We start from the raw sequence: 24,049 nt of genomic DNA, 5'->3' as shown, positions 1-24,049 counted from the left end.
CAGCAGAGATGGGCTGTGTACGATTTCTTTTCAATATTCATTCTCAAGATGTGGGCATCACTAGCAAGACCAGCATTTATTACCCATCCCTAGTTGCCCTTGAGAAGGTGGTAGTGGGCCTTCTTCTTGAACCACTGCAGTCTGTGTGATGAAGGTGCTCCCACAACACTGTTAGATAAGGAATTCCAGTATTTTAGGAACATAGGAATATAGAAACAGGAGTAGGCCATTTAGCCCCTTGAGCCTGCTCCGCCATTTGATACGATCATGGCTGATCTGTGATCTAACTCCATACACCTCCCTTTGGCCCATATCCCTTAATACCTTTGGTTGCCAAAAAGCTATCTATCTCAGATTTAAATTTAGCAATTGAGTTCGTATCAATTGCCATTTGCGGAAGAGAGTTACAAACTTCCACCACCCTTTGTGTGTAGAAATGTTTTCTAATCTCGCTCCTGAAAGATCTGGCTCTAATTTTTAGACTGTGCCCCCGACTCCTAGAATCCCCAACCAGTGGAAATAGTTTCTCTCTATCCACCATATCTGTTCCCCTTAATATCTTATAAACTTGGATCAGATCACCCCTTAACCTTCGAAACTCCAGAGAATACAACCCCAATTTGTGTACTCTCTCCTCGTAACTTAACCCTTGAAGTGCGGGTATCATTCTAGTAAACCTACGCTGCACTCCCTCTAAGGCCAATATGTCCTTCCAAAGGTGCGCTGCCCAGAACTGCTCACGGTACTCCAGGTGCGGTCTAACCAGGGTTTTGTATAGCTGCAGCATAACTTCTGCCCCCTTGTACTCTAGTCCTCTAGATATAAAGGCCAGCATTCCATTCGCCTTCTTGATTATTTTCTGCACCTGTTCATGACACTTCAATGATCAATGTACCTGAACCCCTAAGTCCCTTTGGACATCCACTGTTTTTAAATTTTTACCATTTAGAAAGTACCCTGTTCTATCCTTTTTTGATCCAAAGTGGGTGACCTTATATTTCCGTACATTGAATTCCATTTGCCACAGATTTGCCCATTCACCTAATCAATATCCCTTTGTAATTTTATGTTTTCATCTACAATTCCACCAATCTTTGTGTCATCGGCAAACTTAGATATGAGACTTTCTATGCCTTCATCTAAGTCGTTAATAAATATTGTGAATAATTGAGGCCCCAAGACAGATCCCTGTGGGACTCCACTAGTCACATCCTGCCAATGTGAGTACCTACCCATTATCCCTACTCTCTGTCGCCTTTTGCTCAGCCAACTTCCTGTACAAGTCTGTACTTTTCCCTCAATTCCATGGGCTTCTATCTTTGGCTAACAGTCTCTTATGTGGGACTTTATCAAATGCCTTCTGGAAGTCCATATAAATAACATCCATTGACATTCCCCTGTCCACTACTTTAGTCATCTCTTCAAAAAATTCAATCAGGTTTGTCAGGCACGACCTACCTTTCACAAATCCATGCTGGCTCTCTCTGATTAACTGAAAATTCTCGAGGTGTTCAGTCACTCTATCCTTAATTATAGACTCCAGCATTTTCCCTACAACAGATGTTAGGCTAACTGGTCTATAATTCCCTGGTTTCCCTCTCTCCCCTTTCTTAAAAAGCGGAGTGACGTGTGCAATCTAGAGGGACAGTTCCTGAATCTAGAGAACTTTGAAAGATTATAGTTAGGGCATCTGCAATGTACTCACCTACTTCCTTTAAAACCCTGGGATGGAAACCATCTGGTCCTGGGGATTTGTCACTCTTTAGTGCTATCATTTTCTTCATTACTGTTGTTTTACTTATGTTAATTTTATTGAGTCCCTGTCCCCGATTCAATATTCGTTTTCTTGGGATTTCCGGCATGCTATCCTCTTTTTCTACTATAAATACTGACACAAAGTAATTATTCAATGTCCGCCATTTCCCCATTGTCAATGACAATATCCCCACTTTCAGTTTTTAAGGGGCCAACACTGCTCCTGACCACCCTCTTTTTCCTAATATAACTATAAAAGTTCTTTGTATTGGTTTTGATATCCCTTGCAAGTTTCTTTTCATACTCTTTGTTTTGTGACCGTTTGTTGATCTTTGTATCTTTCCCATTCGCCAGGATCGGTGCCATTTTTTGCCTTTTTGTATGCCCTTTCCTTATGTATTATACTGTCCCTTACCTCTTTAGTTGTCCATTGCTTTTTTTTTGTCAAGTAGAGTTCTTGCCCCTCAGGGGTATAAACCGATTCTGTATCACGTTAAATGTTTCTTTAAACATTTCCCACTGAGATCATCAGTCATTTTACCCATTAACAGATTTGCCAGTTTACCGTGGACAGTCTCTGTCTCATCCCAAGTCTAGAATCTTAGCAGCTGATTCACTTTTTTCCCTTTCGATCACTACCTTGAACTCGATCATGTTATGATCGCTATTGGATAGATGTTCATGCACATTTAAGCTGTTAAACTAAATCTGTCCCAGCAATGGTGAAGGAATAGTAATATATGTCCAAATTGGGATGGTGTGTGACTTGGAGGGGAACTTAGAGGTGATGGTGTTCCCATGCACCTGATGCCCTTGTTCTTCTAGGTGGTGGAGGTCGCAAGTTTGGGTGGTTCTGTTGAAGAAGCCTTGCCAAGTTGCTGCAGTGCATCCTGTGGATAATACACACGCAGTCACACTGCATCGGTGTAAAATAAAGAGAAAAATAACATATAGAGGAAATAGAATACATGTTGAAAATGATTTTTATTCTCTTAGAATCATAGAAAGGTTACAGCACGGATGAAGGCCATTCGGCCCATCGTGTCCGCACCGGCTCTATGCAAGAGCAATTCAACTAGTCCCACTCCCCTGCCCTATCCCCGTAGCCCTGCAATTTTTTTCCTATCAAGTACTTATCCAGTTCCCTTTTGAAGGCCATGATTGAATCTGCCTCCACCACCCCCTCGGGCAATGCATTCCCGATCCTGACCACTCGCTGTGTAGAAAAGTTTTTCCTCATGTCACCTTTGGTTCTTGTGACCAAGCATAACTATCTCACACTGTTGTGCTGAAGTGGATCAGTTTATATGTAGTATTAAAAAATCTTACATCTCGGCTGGCAGGTGTAATGTATATTTTAAAGTACATTCCACTACAAAAATCTTTGGGAACCATGCATTTTGGATTAATTAAACTCAATGTATATGTTTAAAATATATTTTTATAATCCTAGCAACATTTACTGAGTGAATTCCAAGGATTAAAATACTTTAGTAGGAACACTTTTACAATTGTAAACAATAAAACTCACTAAATATGAAATAGGTTAAACATATTTTCCATATAATTTTGCTTTGATAAGCAGAGTAAGAATACTCAACTTTCAAGTGTTTTCTCCATACGTTAAGAGCTCGTTTAATTGTTTTAAAGGTCCAGCTACAAACTGGCCTTTTCAAGCCCTTACATCTAAGTCCCTATAATACTTGAACTTATTTCATATCATAATAGTAATGCATAAAGATCAAAATGGAAAAGATATGGATTCTTACTGAACAAATTCAACATTTTTATATGTCTTGTCTAAAAACATTCCCATATTATCCAGTGAAGACAAACACAAATACTTTCTATAACTATGCAGCATGCCCAGTCCAAATCCAGATGGTGCACGGCATTTAAAATAGCTCTATTCCGCATTCACATATGTGCATGTGAGTGGTCCATTTATGCAAGTGCGGTCAGCCCAAGTTTTAATCGTGCACGCAATTTTAAAAAAAAAATCCAGCATTGGAAAACTAATCTGCTTCAATTCTTTAAATACTGGAAGGCATCTTCGAAACTGTGCTAGTTGCCACTCTGATGTCACAGGTTTTGAATTAAAAATGTTACTTGGCTTGATGTAGGTCATTCTTAAAATAAATACAATTCCATCTGTATAAATGGATTTAAGTCTGCACGACACAACTCCAACTTTGTAAAAGGACTTGCAATCGATGTTATACAATTCTATCAGTTTAAATGCACTTGCGATCTATGCTGCACCATCCCAACTGTTTAAAAGGACTTGCAATCTATATTACACAACTCAATCAGGGTTCCGATGAAAGGTCATCGACCTGAAACGTTAAGTCTATTTCTCTCTCCACAGATGCTGCCTGACCTGCTGAGTGTTTTCCAGCATTTTCTGCGTTTATATCAATCAGTTTAAATGCACTGCAATGACAGCAATTACAGTCAACGTTACAATTCCATTTGTTTGAAAAGGGACTTACAGTCTCCGCATTTTCCCCCTGAAACTAATTCTCAGCCCTGTGAGCGCCCATCAGCACAGCATCGCCCCAAGCGCATTCTGGGATTTGTAGTTTTCTTTAGCGACACTCCCAGCAGCCACTGCCCCGTCGGGCATGCGCATTTGGCCTAACAACCTCCTGTCGAGTCACTGTTGGTAACCGTCCGGCGGACTCGGGAGGTCCGACGTTTGTAATGTCAAAGTCTCATAAACAAAGGACGTGTATCAATAACAACCTTTTCAAACATAAAAATGAAACTATAGTCTGTACCTTTTTTTTCTTCTTAACGGAAAGATTAAACTCATTAAAGATTGCCAACCGTGCGTGGTCGGACGCCGCTGGTGTCTGGGGTAGGGGGAAGGAGCCAATCGGAATGAAGCTATTGACCTTGGTTGGTTAGAAACGCTGCATGGGGAGAGAGGACGATTTTGATTGGTGTTTATTTGCACTCCCCTCCCCCACCCCCACACCTTTACCCACAATGCAACTCGGCCAACGGCCGCGGGAAGATGGCGGCGTGCGCGGGCACGAGCTTCCAGAGGAGGGTTCGAAGCAAACGGGCGCCAGCGGCGGGAACCCGGCCGTCGCTGCACAACGGGCAGCTGTTGCTCTCCACCGGGGTGCCGTCCCTCGACTACATCATAGGTCAGTGCGCCTGGGTCACCAACCTCACCCAACTTCAAACAAAAGCACAATTAAGGGAAACGGCGCATATCAGGGCCGATTTTTGTTTTTTTTTAAAAATCAGAAAACCCAAGCTACCGAGTTGACGCTGAAAGCGCCCGAGCAACTTCATTCATTCACATGATTATTGAGGAGCTGCATTCATTCAGCCCATCTTAGTTCATCCATCTAAAGTAGGATTAGGAATAGGAATCGGCCATTCATTCCCCATGAGCCTGCTCCCGGGGGAGTTGCAAACTTCTCCTGGATTGCTCTGGAGTCTCCTGGAATTGAAGATTAATCTCCACGACACTGCTGTGAACAAACCCCTGGAGAAAAATCATAGGGGAATGTTTTTTTTTCATTTTTCTGTTTATCAGTTACAAAAAATATTGGAGATGGCTAAGCTAGAGTTGGGAGGTCATATGATGAAACTCCAGGAATACGTCCAACCAGAGTTGGCAACCCTAATCTGGAGAGACCCTACAGTTCCCACTGCCCCCACTGTAGCATCTAATTGTTTCTTAAATTAATCCAGACATTTTACCTCTGCCACCCAATCCCGAAACCCATGCCACATGTTGATCTCTTTGTGTAAAGAACTTATTGAATTGGGTCCTAAATTTACCAGTTTGAACATGTTTTCCCTTGTTCCACTCTTATTCTGTGTTTACCTCTTCCATGTGCCTTACTATCTTATCTATTAATAAATATTTTAAAAATCTTATGTCAATGTGCACTTCCTGCCAACTTTCCATTATAAATTCCTACCTCCACATTTATGAAAACTGTAAAATTGCATTGCCACCACTGATGGGAGGGTGTAATTACAGTGTGAGGTTTACATAGGGAGATTATATCATAAATATGGACACATGAATTTATAATTTAAATATAAAAATAAGGCCAGAAAGATTGACTTTAAGGTTGGGACTGAGTTACGTCACCATTCCCTGGCTGATCTAATGATTGCCCCACCCTCACCACACATCACCTGAAGATTACACTTGGTCTTGACTTTCCGTGTGCAATACCACAGGAGATTGACTATCACCTCTTAGATACCTCCTTTCCAGGCTGAAAAACCTACATTTCTCCAGTCTTTCCTGATAACTCAAACCCTTGACAGTAGGGATCAGACTTATGACTCTTCTATGCACTGCCTCCTGGGCCTGAGTGTCTCCTTTATTTCAAGATGACTAGAGCTGGTCTTCATTCATTGAACTCAGAGATAAATCACCAGGCCTCAACATTGGTTTCACCTTATCACATCGCTCATAAGCATCCCAAAGTGCTTCACACACAATGAATTACTTTGAAGTGCAGTCACTTATACCAACTTAATCAAATTGTCAATGGGGTATTTCTCACATACTCAATTGTCACACATTTATCTTTAAAAATATGAATTATTTTGAAGTATATCATTCTCACAAGTAAATGTCACAGGCCTCTTGCTATTTATCGGGAGTTTGTAAATCAGTTTACAAAGAATGGTTTCTTGATTTTGCATTAAACAGGGAATAGTAGGAATCTTTCCCCTGCCCAAATGTTCATTGCTGCTGCAGTCAATTTCACTCCTTTTGATCTTATAAATGTCATATCTAACATTTCCCCACTGTTTTGATTTCTAATGGGTTTTAAAGTAAAATTGTCCAACATACTGGACTGGACTGGAGAAATGTATTAAATACTTGCTTTTATATGAGTGCCTCATCACTTTGACATATCTCCAAAGTAATTCATTGCTTGAGCTACATTAAGTCCAAACTGTTTTGTGGGTATTTAATGTACAGTGGAATGAGAGCCCTAAGGAGTGATGTTTGCAAAACTATCAGTGACAATTAGAACATAAGAAATAGGATCAGGAATAGGCCATATGGCCCCTCGAGCCATTCAGTAAGATCGTGGCTGATCTTCAACCTCAAATCCACTTTCCCGCCCGATCCCCATATCCCTTGATTCCCCTGGAGTCCAAAAATCTATCTATCTCAGCCTTCAATATATTCAATGACTCAGCATCCACAGCCCTCTGGGGTAGAGAATTCCAAAGATTCACATCCCTCTGCTTGAAGAAATTCCTCCTCATCTCAGTCTTGAATGGCTAACTCCTTATCCTGCGACTATGCTCCCTAGTTCTAGACTCTCTCGCCAGGGGAAACAATCTCTTAGCATCTACCCTGTCAAGCCCCTTCATAATCTTATATGTTTCACTGAGATCACCTCTCATTCTTCTAAACTCCAGAGAGTATAGGCCCATTCTACTCAACCTCTCCTCATAGTTCTACCCTTTCATCCCAGAAATTAATCTAGTGAACCTTCGTTGCACCGCCTCCAAGGCAAGTATATTCTTCCTTAGATAAGGAGCACAAAACTGTACGCAGTACTCCAGGTGAGGTCTCACTAAAGCCCTGTACAACTGTAGTAAGACTTCTTTCCTCTTGTACTCCAACCCCCTTGCAATAAAGGCCGACATGCCATTTGCTTTCCTAATTGCCTGCTGTACCTGCACACTAACTTTTTGAGTTTCTTGGACGAGAATACCCAATGAACCCCAACATTTAATAGTTTCTCACCATTTAAAAAAATATTCTGTTTTTCTATTCTTCCTACCAAAGTGAATAACCTCGCATTTCCCACATTATACTCTTATCTGCCACCTTCTTGCCCACTCACTTAATCTGTCTATATCCCTTTGCAGACTCTTTGCGTCCTCCTCACAGCTTGCTTTGCTGCCTAGTTTTATATCGTCAGCAAATTTGGATACATTGCACTCGGTCCCTTCATCTAAGTCATTAAAATAGATTGTAAATAACTGAGGCATCAATCCTTGCAGCAGTCTGCCAACCTGAGAATGACCTGTTTATCCCTACTCCATTTTCTGTCTTTTAACCAATCCTCTATCCATGCTAATATATTACCCCCAACCCCATGAGCCCTTACCTTGTGTAACAACCTTTCATGTGGCACCTTATCGAATGCGTTTTGAATATCCAAGTATACTATATCCACTGGTTCCCCTTTATCTACCCTGCTAGTTACAAAACTCTAATAAATTTGTCAAACACGATTTCCCTTCCATAAAACCATGTTGACTCTGCCTAAACATATTATGATTTTCTACGTGCCCTGTTACCACTTCATTAATAATGGATTCCAACATTTTCCCAACGACTGATGTCAGGCTAATTGGCCTGTAGCTCCCTGTTTTCTCTCTCCCTCCCTTGAATAGCGGGGTAACATTTGCTACTTTGAAAATTGCAGCCAAGAGGAGAGATTGGATAGGCTGGGGTTGTTTTCCTTGGAGCAGAGGAGGCTGAGGGGAGACTTGATTGAGGTGTACAAAATTATGAGGGGCCGAGATAGAGTAGACAGGAAGTACCTGTTTCCCCTAGCGGAGAGTTCAAGAACTAGAAGACGTAGTATTAAGCTGATTGGGGGAAGGATTAGAGGTGACATGAGGAAAAACTTTTTTACCCAGAGGGTGTTGGGTGTATGGAATTCGCTGCCTAAATTGGTGGTAGAGGCAGGGACCCTCAACCCTTTTAAAAAGTACCTGAACCTGCACCTAAAGTGCTGTAAGCTGCAGGGCTACGTACCTGGTTGTTCTTCGAGCCGGTGCGGACACGATGGGCCGTATCTTTTCTATGGCTCTACCTTCCAATCCACTGTGACCGTTCCACAATCTAGAGAATTTTGGAAGATCATAACCAATGCATCCACTATCTCTGCAGCCACCTCTTTTAGAACCCGAGGATGTATGCCATCAGGTCCAGGGGATTTGTCGGCTTTTAGTCCCATTAGTTTGTCCGGTACTTTTTCTCTAATGATATTAATTGTCTTAAGTTCCTCACTATCATTTACCCCTTGGTTCCCCACTATTTTTGGTATGCTTTTTGTGTCTACCATGAAGACAGGTACAAAATATTTGTTTAACGCATCTACCCATTTCCTAATTCCCCATTATAATTTCTCCTGTCTCAGCCTCTAAGGGAAAAACATTTACTTTTGCTACTCTCTTCCTTTTTACATACTTGTAGAAGCTCTTACAATCCGTTTTTATATTTCTTGCTAGTTTACTTTTATATTCTATTTTCCCTCATCAATTTTTTGGTTGTCCTTTGTTGGTTTCTAAAACTCCTAATTCCCAGGCTTATTACTCTTCTTGGTAATATTATAGGTCTCTTCTTTCAATCTAATACCCTCCTTAGCTTCTTCAGTTAATTAAGCTATTTGAAGTGACAATTATGCAACTTAAAAAAAAAGTAAATTGCAAGTCTTTTTAAACAGTTGGAGCTGTGAGTACTTTTCAGTGTGAGGTACATTCAAGTAGGTCACTTTTAAAATCCATCCATGATGGACATCCAAAATGAATGGCATTTGACATCTCTATTTGCTCCCAGTCTCAGCAAACATGTACTGATGGTCCAATAGCACATGAACCAGTGATGTGTTAATCTTAAAGGATATTTGTAAACAATTTTACAACACCAAGTTATAGTCCAACGATTTTATTTTTAATCCCACAAGCTTTCGGGGGCTTTCCCCTTCCTCAGGCGGTGTACTTCCACACCGCCTGAGGAAGGGGAAAGCCCCCGAAAGCTTGTGGGATTAAAAATAAAATCGTTGGACTATAACTTGGTGTTGTAAAATTGTTTACAATTGTTAACCCCAGTCCATCACCGGCATCTCCACATTAAAGGATATTGTTTACCTTGAAATCCAGTAGGTAATTTTTTTTTATATAAACATGATGTAATAGTGCAGTGTGCTTTGAAGTTGTGCAATTGAGTCCCTTGTAATGTCATGCGTCATTCACCCTCCACAAAACAGCAAAGCTTCCCCTTTAAACTAGACATGAACAGGGAATCTATAAAACCAGCTATATCATACTATAGAAGACTCAATTTTAGAAAGATAACTGCTCCTCTATACCCAAACCAACTTCTCTGTATACATTTAATGTTTCTCCCACTTTCTAAGCAGGTCCAACATGCTAAGCGGAGCCATGATCCAGTGAGATTTGTTAATTACTTGCTCCAGTATCTAGTTTTGGTTTCTCGCTTATACAACGATTCGTGAATATACATGTTTTGGCTTAGTAAACAATAATAAATTCTAATTCACAATATAGTCACACTAAACCAATCTCTGTGGATTAAAGCAATGGTGTAATATTGTAAGTTAACCCTAAACCAGTGAATTGGACTGGATGGATACAAGAATCAGATAGGCAATGTATCACTGTGCTGTAAATTAGAACTGTATTGTGTTGTGTTTAATGCTGTGTATCCGTTTTAAATTAACAACGCTTGGAATCAACAAAATAATCCAAATTTTCATTCCACTCTTACAGGGGAGTTTTTAACAATTAATTTTTGTGTGAAGGTGTTGACTGATACTGGTATTTTATGCTTGTATTTATGCACTGAATTTTCTTTACATAAAAATAGCACAAATTCCAGATAAAAGGGATGTGAAATGTTTGTTTAATTCAGACTAGCAAAAGTCTCTGACATTGTTTGCAGTCCTAATATCAGGGAGCAGGAATTTAAAACAACAGCACAGCTGACATGGTATGGGGCCCAGCTAAATTGCAGAGCATGGATCCTGCTGTTTTTGAGTTTCATTGTTTTCTTTTGAAGCGGCTGAACTTGCCCAGGAAATCAGCTAAAGCATTGGTCCCAATGGTGACCAAGCATGTGCAGGCAGCTCAAATATCTGTCTGGAGCGGTAGGTTGTTGTGTCTCTGACTTAGACATGGGGATTGCTCCCCAGACTCCAAAACAGAAATAAGGTGATTCCGAGGGGAGCCTTAGCCACTGAAGCAGTGGGTGGGATGGAGCGGGTGGGAGACAGGCTGTGCTCGGGGGACTGAGGAAGCAGGTGAGAGAAAAGTTGTGCCCATGATGAGAAGGGGTAGGTAGGCAGGCACAAAGCATGGAGGAGAGAAGAAGCGTCTCAAAGACAGGATGGATGTTAGCCGAGGGGTTGTGTCTAGTGTCACAAGACATGTACACAGAGCTAGGAAGTGAGCTATTTTATAGCATTCACTTATTTTTGGTTATTTATCTAGGGCTATCTGTAGAGACTGAAGGCGAACTTGTAACTGTCATGACACATACCTGCTTTTGATTTTGAAATTCGTTCTGTGCCATTAAGGCCATATGTTCAGTTAGCAAACCTGGAGATGCTGTCCAATCCTACTTTTACATGCAATTCTACATTCTTATAGGCAAAACATTTTTGCTACTAAAGATAGTTTATGTTTAAAGAACTAAATTTGATTGAGTTCTCTGTTTAATTTCGCATTATAAGTGACGAAAATAGTGCTTGAAGGTATAGATAGCTTAAATTGACATTGGTAGGATAGAATTTTGTAAATGTTCAAGATTTATATTTCACATATAGAAATATTTTTATTTGTAGTCTTAGTTATTTAAGATTCCTCAGTCAAAATGATTCCTCGTTCCCATTACCTTTAAGATTTTAAAGTAAACCATTTCTGGTATGGCCATCTCTTACTCTTGAGCTCTGGAAATGCAGCCCACAAAGCCCACGCAACTTGCACTTCTATTTATTTTTTGCTGCTTTGCCTTGTTTGAATTTTGTGGGCCTGGCAATTTGGATAGAGATTTTCTTAGTGCTATTGCCTCATTGGTGGATAAATCCCAAATTAGAAAACCAAGATCTGTTCGTATCTGCTCTTGAGATATATGCAAATTAATGGGAACATGGATTTTCAACATTACATGTGGTCGGCAAGGCTCCATGATAAGTATCCCACAGAGACAAAAAGCTTGAACACTCCAGATATACAGTGTACATTAACTGTGTCCATCAAGTATATATTTTAATGTACTTAATAGAGGTAATGAAGACTGTGTATAATACAGGAGTTATTTTCTGTTGAACTCTTAACAACTCCAGTTTGCCACTTAAGTAGCACAGTCTGTTTAGGATTGACCTGACCATAGCTTTTGAATGGAGGAAACCCAGCCTTAGACCGGATGACCTACCCCAATAGGCAATGACTAAATACTGATTCACTATGTATCATGAGGATGGTGAGTTCACTGAGTTGGATCAGGTGTTTCACTAGGGTTCAGAACTGAGAAAGTTATAGGAAGTAGAATGTGAATCATCTCCATGATCACACAGTTACATTAAAATTACTGTGATTGGAAGGAGTTGAAACATGTTTGTGTCGTTTGTGATTCTTGCAGGAATTTTCATTGTGTTTCCTGTATGTATAAGTATTAAAATTCTAAGTATGGAGGAGGGGAAGATCTTCCACCGTGCCCCAGTACTTTTTAGATTTGTCTTGGTTTATGAATATCTTCAGGTGTCCTAAGTTTGAGATGATTCTCATTTGGGGGAAGGAAGAGGGTTTCTATAATATATTAGCTGCCCAATTAACATCTTCTAGTGGATGAGAAGAGTTTTGGAGGATCACAGATAGAATTGCCTCCCCCATCCCTAGCAGTGCCAAAATCATGTTTCTTGGAGTTTGTACAGTTTGTTCTTTAAACTGATGTTTGGAATTATAAAATGCCCTCTGTTCAGCTGCCTTTATGTTCCTATGGTGCCATGCTAGCACTTCTGGGTCCCAATGCTTTCGCCTCATCTCATGCAACGGGTACAAACACCATAAATAAACTTGCTGGATTCGCTAAGACTGGTGGCTCAGAATACCTGTTTCTTTTTTTTACTGGGTCTTCCTAGCCACTGGCCTGAGTGAATCTGACAAATTTACTTTTGTATTGCTGCCAGCTGCACAAGCCCTGTGCCTTGAGAGTATTAGCACAGCACAGGAGTACTAACACAGCAGTGAGAAAATATCAAAGCAGTTTTATTACAGTGCATTGACCTTGATGATCTCTGTACCTCCTCAAGCATGCATACTAAAAGAATGTGCCAGATACTGAAACCAATTCCAACGAAGATCATTGATCTTGAGATCATTTGTTGGCCTAGTCCTGGTGTAAGGATATATTCAAAATCCTGTGATAAACGTGCTTCATGCTAAATCTCCTCTTTTAGTATGAAAAAAAAAGAAAGACTTGCATTTATATTCCACCTTTCATGACTACAGGACATCCCAAAACTCCTTTACAGCCAATGAAGTACTTTTTTTTTGAAGTGTAGTCACTGTTGTAATGTAGGAAATATGGTGCATAGCAAGATTTCTCTTCCTCCCACAAATGAGAATCATCCCAAACTTAGGACACCTGAAAATATCCACAAACAGCAATGCAATAATGACCAGATAATCTGTTCGGTGTTGGTTAAGAGATAAATGTTGACCAGGACATTGGGGGAGAACTAGTGCCGTGGGATCTTTTACATCGGCCTGAAAGGGCAGATGGAGCCTTGATTTAATGTCTCATCTGAAAGATGGTACTTCCGACAGCGAAACACTCCCTCAATATTGCACTGAAGTGTCAACCTGGATTATGTGCTCAAGTCCCTGGACTGGGACTTGAACCCACAACCTTCTGACTCAGGCATGAGTGCTACCATTGAGCCACGGCCGATACCTATTCAGTATGGCACCACAATAGATGCTCTGTGAGAATGGGGCTTGTGATGTGTTTCTGCTGCATTATCATGCCAGTATTTTGATACATTAGACTTGTAGCACAATGATTAAGACATTTTTTAATGTCAGTAAATTGTACATTTTTAAACAGATTGTTGTTGCAATAAATGATAGTATTGCAAGCCCATCCAGGACATGCCTTGGGATTAATTACATTGTTCATCAATTATTACAAAACTTTTATCCTATGAAATCAAGAATTGAAGTAATAAGTGTAGGTTTTATTTCCACATAGCAGCTGATGATTAATGTGAAGAATTATTATCTTCTTTGGTGTGTGTTTGTTGAGTCATGGAGTTAAAAATTCATATTAACTGCATGACTCATTGCTGAAAGAAGTATTATATTTGTGTCTTGAAGTAGCTCAATCAAGCATAATTGCAGAGATGGAACTTATTTGTAGGGTGGAACTGGTTCAAAGAAAATACTTTTTGGACAGATGAATAGTTATGAAATTACATGTGATAATATTTTCATTGTTCCCAGATCACACATGTTGACTATAATGTCTAGGCTAACAAATAACCTCAAGATCAATGATCTTCGTTAGAATTGCTTTCGATATCTGGCACATTCTTTCATTATGCATGCTTGTGGACATGCACAGAGATCATCAAGGTCTATGCACTGCAATAAAACTGCTTTTATATTTTCTCTAGTGCTGTTCTAGTACTCCCATGGCACAGAGCCTAGTGTATTCAAATTCAAAAGTAAATTTGTCAGATTCACTCAGGCCAGTGGCCAGGAAGGCCCAGTAAACTTATGATATCTCTCTCTCTCTTTTCTTTTCCCCCCCTCCCCGACACTCCCTCCCTCTCCCTCCTTTGCTCTATAGATGGGCAACCAGAGCGCTCCACATTTTCTAGTCCGTGCACTGTATCAGTCCTTGATGTTATACCTGCCCATCCCATCACATAATCTGGCCATGTTTTTTCTTTTGTCTTCCCTTTGATCTACCATCAACTTTTTCAGACAGTAACGATCTCAGCAACGTTCCTTGTGACTTCCCACTCGTGCCCTTTATTGAGATTTCCTTTGTGTGAGATTTCTCTCCAGAAGAACCTGCCATGGTGTCATTTTTCTCATCATAACTTGTGACCTCATATGTTAAACTTGTTCCTTGTGAACCAAACTCTTTTCATAAAACCTTCAGAATCATGGATTCTGAATTGAAAATGAATTCATAATTTTAATTTCTATTTTAGGCGGAGGCCTGGCAGTTGGAACTCTTCTCGTGGTTGGTAAGTGAAATGTTACAATTTTAGTAGCCCACTGTCACTCTGACAGTAGAGATTTAAATAAAATCTCCATCTATTATTTGGACCAATCTGGCAATCATGTCCTTTATCTTGTTAAATCTTATAACTCAACCCTTGTTATATAGGATGAACTGGAATTGGTGGATTTTTGGAGGATGACTTTTCTGAATAAACATCAATCTTGGTTGCTATCAAGTTGAATAGTAACAAGAACTTGTATTCTGTAGCACTTTTCACTTGCAGGAAGTCAGTACTTTCCATAAGGAAGACAAAACAGTGAACACTGAGCAGAAGAAAAGGGAAGAATGAAGAAAGTTAGGCGTGGAGACCAAAGGCAAAGTCAAAGAGAATTGTTATGAGGAGGGTATTTTTTTAAAAAGAGAGGGAGGTGGCAACGCAGAGAAAATTTGGCAAGGAGTTCCAGAGGGCAAGAGTGTAGAGCTTGAATGACCAGCCACCAATGATGAAGTGGAGTGACTGGGGAACAAGGAGTAGCTCAATGATAAAGGAGGAAAGAGTGCCTTTTCAATATCGCTTAATTTAGTTGCTTTCCAAGGCAGGAGAGGAGATTGCTAAAGTAGGGCAGGGGGAGACCATGGAGGGATTTGAAAGCAAGAATAAATATTTTGCTGTCAACTTACTGACATGTGAGGAGCTAGTGAAATTTGGAGAGCTGGGGGATAATGAAAGTTCTGGGCTTTATATGGGTGAGAACATGGACTGCGGCATTTGGAATAAGTTAAAGCTTATGGAACAGTGAGGCACAGAGGCTGGCTAAGAGAGCAATAGGGAGGTGATGGAAGACATGAACTAGGGTTTCAGTAGGGAGAGATTACAGGCAGGAGCAAGCAATTTTACAAAGGTGGAAGAAAATGACTTTGGTACAGCAAAGTGGGGGAAGAAGCTGAGGTTAGTAAAAGATTACCCCAGCAAAACATGATAATTCCCCATTAATGATACTGTATCAAGTAAATCTTTATTTAAAGAATGGGGAATCCAACAATTAAGTATGCCTTTTATGTATCCCTTTCGCAAAATCAATATATTACTGGTCATTGTCCCACAGTGTTGCTCACGGGATGTCAAGACCAAGTGTGGTCGGCAGGTGAAGTGGAGTTAGAGGGCAGAGATAATAGTACCAGGGCATACTGACCAAATTCAGTCTCCATTTTGAAGTTGTACATTTTGTCCATATTTTTATGTTTACATTCTAAATTGTCCACATTTATGATGGAAACTGCCTATGTAAACTTGTCATGCTGTAATTACACTCACCTACCAATGGTGGCACTGCAGCACTTCTGGTGGCACGAGGGTGCAGTTATAGCATGACAAGTTTTCAAAGACAGTTTCCATTATAAATGTGGACATAGGAATTTAGAATGGAAAAAGTTACCAGGATGTGCATGCAGACGTAAGACTTTGAGCGTGTGTGAAATTGTTGTTTCATTTTGTCACAGTAAGGAACTGTTAGAAATTTCAGTTCACACTAGATATTCTCTTCAGTTCAGCGTCAGCTGGGTCTCTCCCATAAGCAGACCCTGTGTTCCCTTCAATCAGACCCTGCATTTACCTTTACTGCCCAATATCTAGTCAGGTGATAATGTGACAAGGGAGCTGCAACAATAAAACTCTTCATTCTGGATACTGTAATCTCACTAATGCCCCCAAGTGCATTTCTCCTATCTTCTGGAAGGCAGACGGATAAATTCTCTAATGAGAGAAGGCCAATTGTAAACCAACTAGCTAGTTTATCTTTACATCTAATGTATGAACAAACAATAAGCTTCAATACATACCAATTCTCATAACAGGAAATAACAAGGTATGCCACTCTATCTCTGCTAATGAGCTAAGTTCACCTTATAGACCAGCAAATCTCTGAAACTATTTGGCCTTAACTGTAGGAAGATAGTTCTCTTCCTCTGTGACTGTTTTCATTCCACGTTTCTGCAGACTGAGCTGTGCTTTAGCTCTACAGGAAGCCAAAATCTTGGCCTCTGACCCTCCTCCAACTCTCTGTGTCAGGGTTTGGCCAGCTGAGTAGTCAATCAAACCTGCGACCACCTTCTTAGGCGTGGGCCTCCGGCAGCTACCCTTTGCTGGACTCAAATGAATGGGGCCAACATATCTGTGACTGTTACTGGAATGTATACGGTATCCTATTGAATGAAGTTGATATGGTACGGGCACTTTCTGGCAAGCTTATGCTTTTCCAGATAGTTTGTGCGTTGTGTGGATTTAACCCCTTTTGAGCTGAATTTAATTTAAAAGAAACACCTTAATATAAATTTCTCCAAAATTCCTCCCAGAACAAACAATCAAAAATCCCAAAATGTGACAGGGATTTAGGAATAAGAGAAGGTCATTCGGCCCATCGGGCCTGTTCCACCATTCAGTTAGCTACGGCAACTATCTTTTTAATCCCAGTTTCCTGCCCTTTCTGCCTATCCCTTAATAACCTTAATTGTTAGGTAAGTATCATCCCTTTAAACACCTCAGTTGATTCTGCAGCTATAGCCTGCTGGAGCAGTGCATTCCATTTTCTCACAGCCCTTTGAATTTTTTTTATCTGGACTTGCATTTGACCGGCTGAATTCAAATTTAACATCAAATACCCATATTCTGATGGGAACAGTTGTCTCCGATATACATGATTTTTACATTATAGATAGGAACTTCTTTGAATAAAATGTTTCCTGCACTTCAAGCAACCCTTAATTATAAATACTGTTATTACAAATGCTTCACAATTTAGTTGAAGAATAAAGTTTCCTACGTAAAAAAAGATTTCCTGTGACCCTTATTCTTAGTGCAGTGTATCATAGTTGGGCATTTGCAGTAGATCTGCCTCATCACACCATATAGAAGCTTCTTTAACTGCCAGGACCATAAATCTAGTGTAGTAATTTCAGTAGGCGAAAGCAGCAAGAAGGTCAATTCTAAGATGAAGGATTGATTACTGTTCATTTTCTACATCTATCTTTTAACATTTGGTAATAGTTTGCATAGACTTTTTTTTCTGTTTTATTGATTATGGTTTTGTCTTTTACAAACTTATTTTGCATTGTACAAATGAATTGTGAAGCAGGATTCTCAGTTAGTGTACCTGCTTTAATCGGAAAAGGCATCCTTACTACATTCATTTGTGAGGAAAAATGTAGACAGTTTTAGAAGAAATGTAAGCTATTGTTCTGGTGACAGTATATTCTGAAAGTTCTTTTATGCATGTGAATTATCCACAACCCACAGGCACCGTAGTTTTTTTCCACATGGATGTCAGTTGCATACTTTTGATGCTTTGATAACACATTTATTCCACGGATGACTGATTTTGATTTTGAATGTGTTTGGAAACACGCCTGGTAGATCAGCCCATTGCTTTAAGTGATTATTCGCTGCATTGCAGTGTTTTTAATTCCACTGCAGTGAAGTATCGCATCACTGGCACGTAAAACTGCTCAGCCACATTAATGAAATAAAAATAAAGCACTGTATCTTATGAAATCATCTGGATTTAACAGAAGTTCTGTTTATATAAGTGAATCAAGTCACTCATTCTCAGTGTCGAATTCTTTAGGACTGTTTTCAACAACGGTTGTAGATCTTCGAGGAAAAATAGGATAGAATTTGGACATGTATGGATTAGGTCCTATGCACGGTGTAGATAGCAGAGTTGCAAAGTGCCACCCTTGGTTTGGCAACATGTTTCTTTCAAGGAGGTCATGGAGTGATATTAGAATCTTGTTTTGAAATTGTTGAAATCTAATGAGGATTTATAGGCCATTGTTTCATTTTCTGTTTAGAGTACAGTAGTGGTGGAACTGTATGCTCTAGCCTTGAGTGGTAGGATGTGGAATTATACATGTCCTTCACTTGCACAGTTACCTATCTCACTTGTGCTACTGTGGGCAGATACTGTGTGGAGGGTAGCTGTCTCTCCACAAAAATATAAGGACAGGAACCCATATTTCCGAGCACCTTGTTTCAGAGTGACATTGGGAAAGCCAAGGTGTAGGACTAACTATACTGATGGTGGGTGGCATAGGGAGACCCAAGACAAAGGAAGGGGACTACGTCAAGTATACAGCACAGAAACAGGCCATTCGGCCCAACTGGTCTATGCCAGCGTTTACGCTCCACACAAGCCTCCTCCCATCCCTCTTCATATAACCCTATCAGCATACCCTTCTATTCCTTTCTCCCTCATATGCTTATCTAGCTTCCACTTAAATGCATCAATGCTATTTGCTTCAACTACTCCTTGCGGTAAGCACGTTCCACATTCTTTTCACTAAAGTACAAAAGTATAAACAAAATAGGGTACAAAGTTTTTTGTTTTTATTGAGAAATTGAAGTTAAGGGACAAGACCAATAGTGCTGGATACCCTCAAGGTTGAAAAGAGAAGGCAAGGTAAATTAAGACACGCCCCCGCACATACATACATACACACACACACACACACACACACACGGCAAAAATTGATCGCAATTTTCGTATGTATAAAAGTTTACCTGAAACTTTACCGTGTCCCAGATTACCAGACTCTTTGAGGATAGCCTCTAACTCACCCCTTGTTTTGCTATTCTTGGTATGTTGTTATTCTGCTGTGTTACGAGCTCAGGTGCATTGCAGAAGGTCATACAGGGCGATGCTCACCTTTTCACAAAACATTACACTTTAGTGAGTAAACTTCCTCTCCAATCAATTCCACTGTTCCACAAATTAGTTTCTATGGAGGAATTATTGTGCTTAACCTTCCAAATGCATTAACTGGTTAAATTAATCAAGTAATAGTGAATTTGAGTGTTTTTTAAACTATTAGTTTGCTTCAGTACTGAAATCCTCCTGAGATGCCGATAGGGAGTTCAGTATATTCATTGCTGGAATGGATCCAGAATGTAGCATTTTAGAAATTATACATAGTTATGCATATAACGTTTGATTTTGTTACATATGTGGTGATTTTCAGATTCATATTTGCAAATGAATTATTACAGTAGCTCTTACTGTTTCGGATCCAGCCAAAAATCACATTGTATTGAGAGCCAGGATATAACTATGGTGTGTCCGTTTCACTTTCTACAAGCCCATACTCTACCTGATTAGTATAGGTGAAATCACCATAATTACAACATGTCTTCATCGATGCGAAGGAACTTATGGAATGCCAGTTGAGATGGTTGATGTTCTTGCATTCATTACTATAGGTGAATGATAGTTGTGGAACGGAAGAGGTAGCACTAGAGAGGCTACAGACCAATACTTAAGGAAAACTCAGGTGTCTCCGCGTACGTTATCAATCAAAATAAAAATTACAGCTCTGGCATACATTCCTAAGTATCCATTATCCTGTATCACATATGTTTGTGCAATAACATTGTAATCAGAATTACGACTGCTCTCCCCCCAGTTACTGCCTTAAATCTGTCATATTCCGGTGCTTTACAGTGGTATAATCGCACTTAAGAATTAAGAATGCCTGTAGAGAACTGAAGGGATAAATGAACTTACTTTCACTATAACAGCCGACAGCAAATTCAGAGAAAGCCAAAAAACTTTTTGTAGTTAAATTGTGGTGTACAGTACAATACTGCTACTAGCTCACTGAGTAAATGATAACGATAGTAGCTTTGGGGTTGAAGCAGCCGGCAGGACAAACCGACCAGAGGTGGCGGTACAGAGATATACAGTCAGCAGGGAGTCCTCAACATTGACTCTGGATCCCATGAAATCTCATGGCATCAGGTCAAACATGGGCAAGGAAACCTCCTGCTGATTACCACCTACCGCCCTCCCTCAGCTGATGAATGAGTCCTCCTCCATGTTGAGCACCACTTGGAGGAAGCACTGAGGATAGCAAGGGCACAGAATGTACTCTGGGTGGGGGACTTCAATGTCCATCACCAAGAGTGGCTCGGTAGCACCACTACTGACCGAGCTGGCCGAGTCCTGAAGGACATAGCTGCCAGACTGGGCCTGCGGCAGGTGGTGAGCGAACCAACACGAGGGTAAAAGTTACTTGACCTCGTCCTCACCAATCCACCTGTCGCAAATGCATCTGTCCATGACAGTATTGGTAGGAGTGACCACCGCACAGTCCTCGTGGAGACGAAGTCCCGTCTTCGCACTGAGGACACCATCCAAGGTGTTGTGTGGCACTACCACCGTGCTAAATGGGATAGATTGAGAACAGATCTAGCAGCTCAAAACTGGGCATCTATGAGACGCTGTGGGCCATCAGCAGCAGCAGAATTGTATTCCAGCACAATCTGTAACCTCATGGCCTGGCATATTCCTCACTCTACCATTACCAACAAGCCAGGGGATCAATCCTAGTTCAATGAGGAGTGTAGAAGAACATGCCAGGAGCAGCACCAGGCGTACCTAAAAATGAGGTGCCAACCTGGTGAAGCTACAACTCAGGACAACATGCATGCAAAACAGCGAAAGCAAAATGCTATAGACAGAGCTAAGCGATTTCACAACCAATGGATCAGATCAAACCTCTGCAGTCCTGCCACATCCAGTCGTGAATGGTGGTGGACAGTTAAACAACTAACGGGAGGAGGAGGCTCTGCAAACATCCCCATCCTCAATGATGGCAGAGTCCAGCACGTGAGTGCAAAAGACAAGGCTGAAGCGTTTGCAACCATCTTCAGCCAGAAGTGCCGAGTGGATGATCCATCTCAGCCTCCTCCCGATATCCCCACCATCACAGAAGCCAGTCTTCAGCCAATTCGGTTCACTCCGCGTGATATCAAGAAACGGCTGAGTGCACTGGATACAGCAAAGACAATGGGCCCCAACAACATCCCAGCTGTAGTGCTGAAGACTTGTGCTCCTGAACTAGCTGCGACTCTAGCCAAGCTGTTCCAGTACAGCTACAACACTGGCATCTACCCGACAATGTGAAAAATTGCCCAGGTATGTCATGTCCTGTCCACAAAAAGCAGGACAAATCCAATCCGGCCATTTACCGCCCCATCAGTCTACTCTCAATCATCAGCAAAGTGATGGAAGGTGTCGTCGACAGTGCTATCAAGCGGCACTTACTCACCAATAACCTGCTCTCCGATGCTCAGTTTGGGTTCCGCCAGGACCACTCGGCTCCAGACCTCATTACAGCCTTGGTCCAAATATGGACAAAAGAGCTGAATTCCAGAGGTGAGGTGAGAGTGACTGCCCTTGACATCAAGGCAGCATTTGACCGAGTGTGGCACCAAGGAGCCCGAATAAAATTGAAGTCAATGGGAATCAGGGGGAAAACTCTCCAGTGGCTGGATTCATACTTAGCATCAATGAATACAAGTCGTAAAATACTTCCTAAATGTACTTTCTCTATTTAAGTTGTGGGTTTCGACCCAAAGGAGGGGAAATACACCTGGTGCTGGCTGCATTTGATGAGCTTAGAGAAAAATATATGGTTTAGCAAGTAAACATTTTGAGTTTTTGCAGTTTCACCCATGCTTTCATAAGCTGCTAGCTCGAGCACGAAAGATCCCATACTCATCCCGATTTTACACTGAAGAAACTGTTTAAGGTTGCTAGGTTAATCTTGGGAGCTTGTACATATTTATGATAGTGTGGGAGACAACATGTAAGGAATGGGGTAAACAAGATGGTATTGACTGAAATGTACCTGGAAACATAATCCATGCACCTCTGCCTAACTCAAAATGTTGCAGGTCATGGTATTGAATTGGATGCATAGAACCTCATGAGATAACTACTGAAAGTCAGATTTTCGGAATATGGATGAGCTTTGTGTGGCAATGGGGATAAAAGTAGCAGCAGACCTGCAAAAAGATACAACTACTGTGTGACGTCACAGGTGAGGCAGGAGAGTCTGAGAGGTGAGCACAGTATAAAAGGAGACCCCGAAAGCGGGAGGAGTGTCTGAGAGGTGAACACAGTGTAACTCTAAGGCAAGTCATGGCAGCAGAGCTCGCACCCGTGATATGCTCCTCCTGCACTTTGTGGGAAGTCATGGACACTACCAGTGTCCCTGGTGACCATGTGTGCAGGAAGTGTGTCCAGCTGCAGCTACTGGCAAACCGCATTTCGGAGCTGGAGCTGCGGGTGGATTCACTGTGGAGCATCCGCGATGCTGAGACTATCGTGGATAGCACGTTCAGTGAGGTGGTCACACCGCAGGTAAAGAGTACGCAGGCAGAAAGGAAATGGGTGACCGCCAGGCAGAGTAAAAGGACTAGGCAGGTAGAGCAAGAGTCCCCTGGGGCCATCTCCCTCTCAAACAGATATTCTGCTTTGGATACTGTTGGGGGAGATGGCTTATCAGGGGAAAGCAGCAAGAGCCAAGTTCGTGGCACCACGGGTGGCTCTGCTGCACAGGAGGGGAGGAAGAAGAGTGGCAGGGCTATAGTGATAGGGGATTCAATTGTAAGGGGAACAGATAGACGTTTCTGCGGCCGTAAACGTGACTCCAGGATGGTATGTTGCCTCCCTGGTGCTAGGGTCAAGGATGTCACGGAACGGCTGCAGGGCTTTCTGGAGGGGGAGGGTGAACAGCCAGTAGTCGTGGTCCATATCGGTACCAACGACTTAGGTTAAAAAAAAAAGGGATGAGGTCCTGCAAGGTGAATTCAAGGAGTTAGGAGATAAATTAAAAAGCAGGACCTCAAAGGTAGTGATCTCAGGATTACTACCAGTGCCACGTGCTAGTAAGTATAGGAACAGGAGAATAGACAGGATGAATGCGTGGCTGCAGGGATGGTGTAGGAGGGAGGGATTTAGATTCCTGGGATATTGGGACTGGTTCTGGGGAAGGTGGGACCTGTACAAGCGGGACGGGTTACACCCGAGCAGGACTGGGACCAATGTCCTCACGGGGGTGTTTGCTAATGCTGTTGGGGAAGGTTTAAACTAGAGTTGCAGGGGGATGGGAACCTGAGCGGGGAGTCAGAAGGGAGTAAAGTTGAGAGCAGCAAGAAAGGGGAAGACCTAGGGGAAATTTACAATACAAATAGTACAAACAGTTGTTCAAGAACAAGTGAAAGGGAAAAGCTTAGAGCAGCAGAAAGAAAGTGTACATTAGACACTACAGATAAAGTGAAAACTAGAAGGCGTAAGGCGATTAACCCAGCATCAAAGCTGAAGGTCAGGCTAGGGTGTGTGGCCCAACTAAGAGTTCCATATACAAATGCACGGACTATAAGGAATAAATTAAATGAACTACAGATTCAAATTCAAATTAGAGGGTATGACATGATAGCTATTACTGAGGATGGTCAGGATT

The 24,049-nt window shown here is 41.3% G+C and overlaps 2 protein-coding genes across 12 annotated transcripts in view; one reads left to right on the top strand and one right to left on the bottom strand.

Moving 5' to 3' along the window:
* Positions 1-4,623, bottom strand: part of immp1l (inner mitochondrial membrane peptidase subunit 1) — a 172,437-nt gene extending 167,814 nt beyond the window's left edge. For 6 of the 11 annotated variants that reach the window (XM_067994199.1, XM_067994203.1, XM_067994207.1 and 3 more), the window contains exon 1: positions 4,536-4,623. The gene's annotated coding sequence lies outside the window, so the exon portion shown is untranslated. Of the gene's footprint in view, positions 1-2,170; positions 2,646-4,247; positions 4,488-4,535 lie in introns of those variants that run through there. The other 5 variants (XM_067994200.1, XM_067994205.1, XM_067994202.1 and 2 more) reach the window with 3 other exon arrangements.
* Positions 4,624-4,748: 125 nt separating this feature from the next.
* The window catches only part of elp4 (elongator acetyltransferase complex subunit 4), a 201,724-nt gene continuing 182,423 nt past the window's right edge, over positions 4,749-24,049 (top strand). Inside the window, exons 1-2 of the mRNA XM_067994193.1 lie at positions 4,749-4,910; positions 14,736-14,771. Coding sequence (XP_067850294.1) covers positions 4,775-4,910; positions 14,736-14,771 — 172 coding nt within the window. The 5' untranslated portion in view covers positions 4,749-4,774. The remainder of the gene's footprint in view (positions 4,911-14,735; positions 14,772-24,049) is intronic.

The sequence above is a fragment of the Heptranchias perlo genome, chromosome 12 (genome assembly GCF_035084215.1).
Source record: "Heptranchias perlo isolate sHepPer1 chromosome 12, sHepPer1.hap1, whole genome shotgun sequence".
Lineage (NCBI taxonomy): Eukaryota > Metazoa > Chordata > Chondrichthyes > Hexanchiformes > Hexanchidae > Heptranchias > Heptranchias perlo.
Note: the sequence above shows the minus strand (reverse complement) of the source record. Positions and strands in the feature narration are given on the sequence as shown.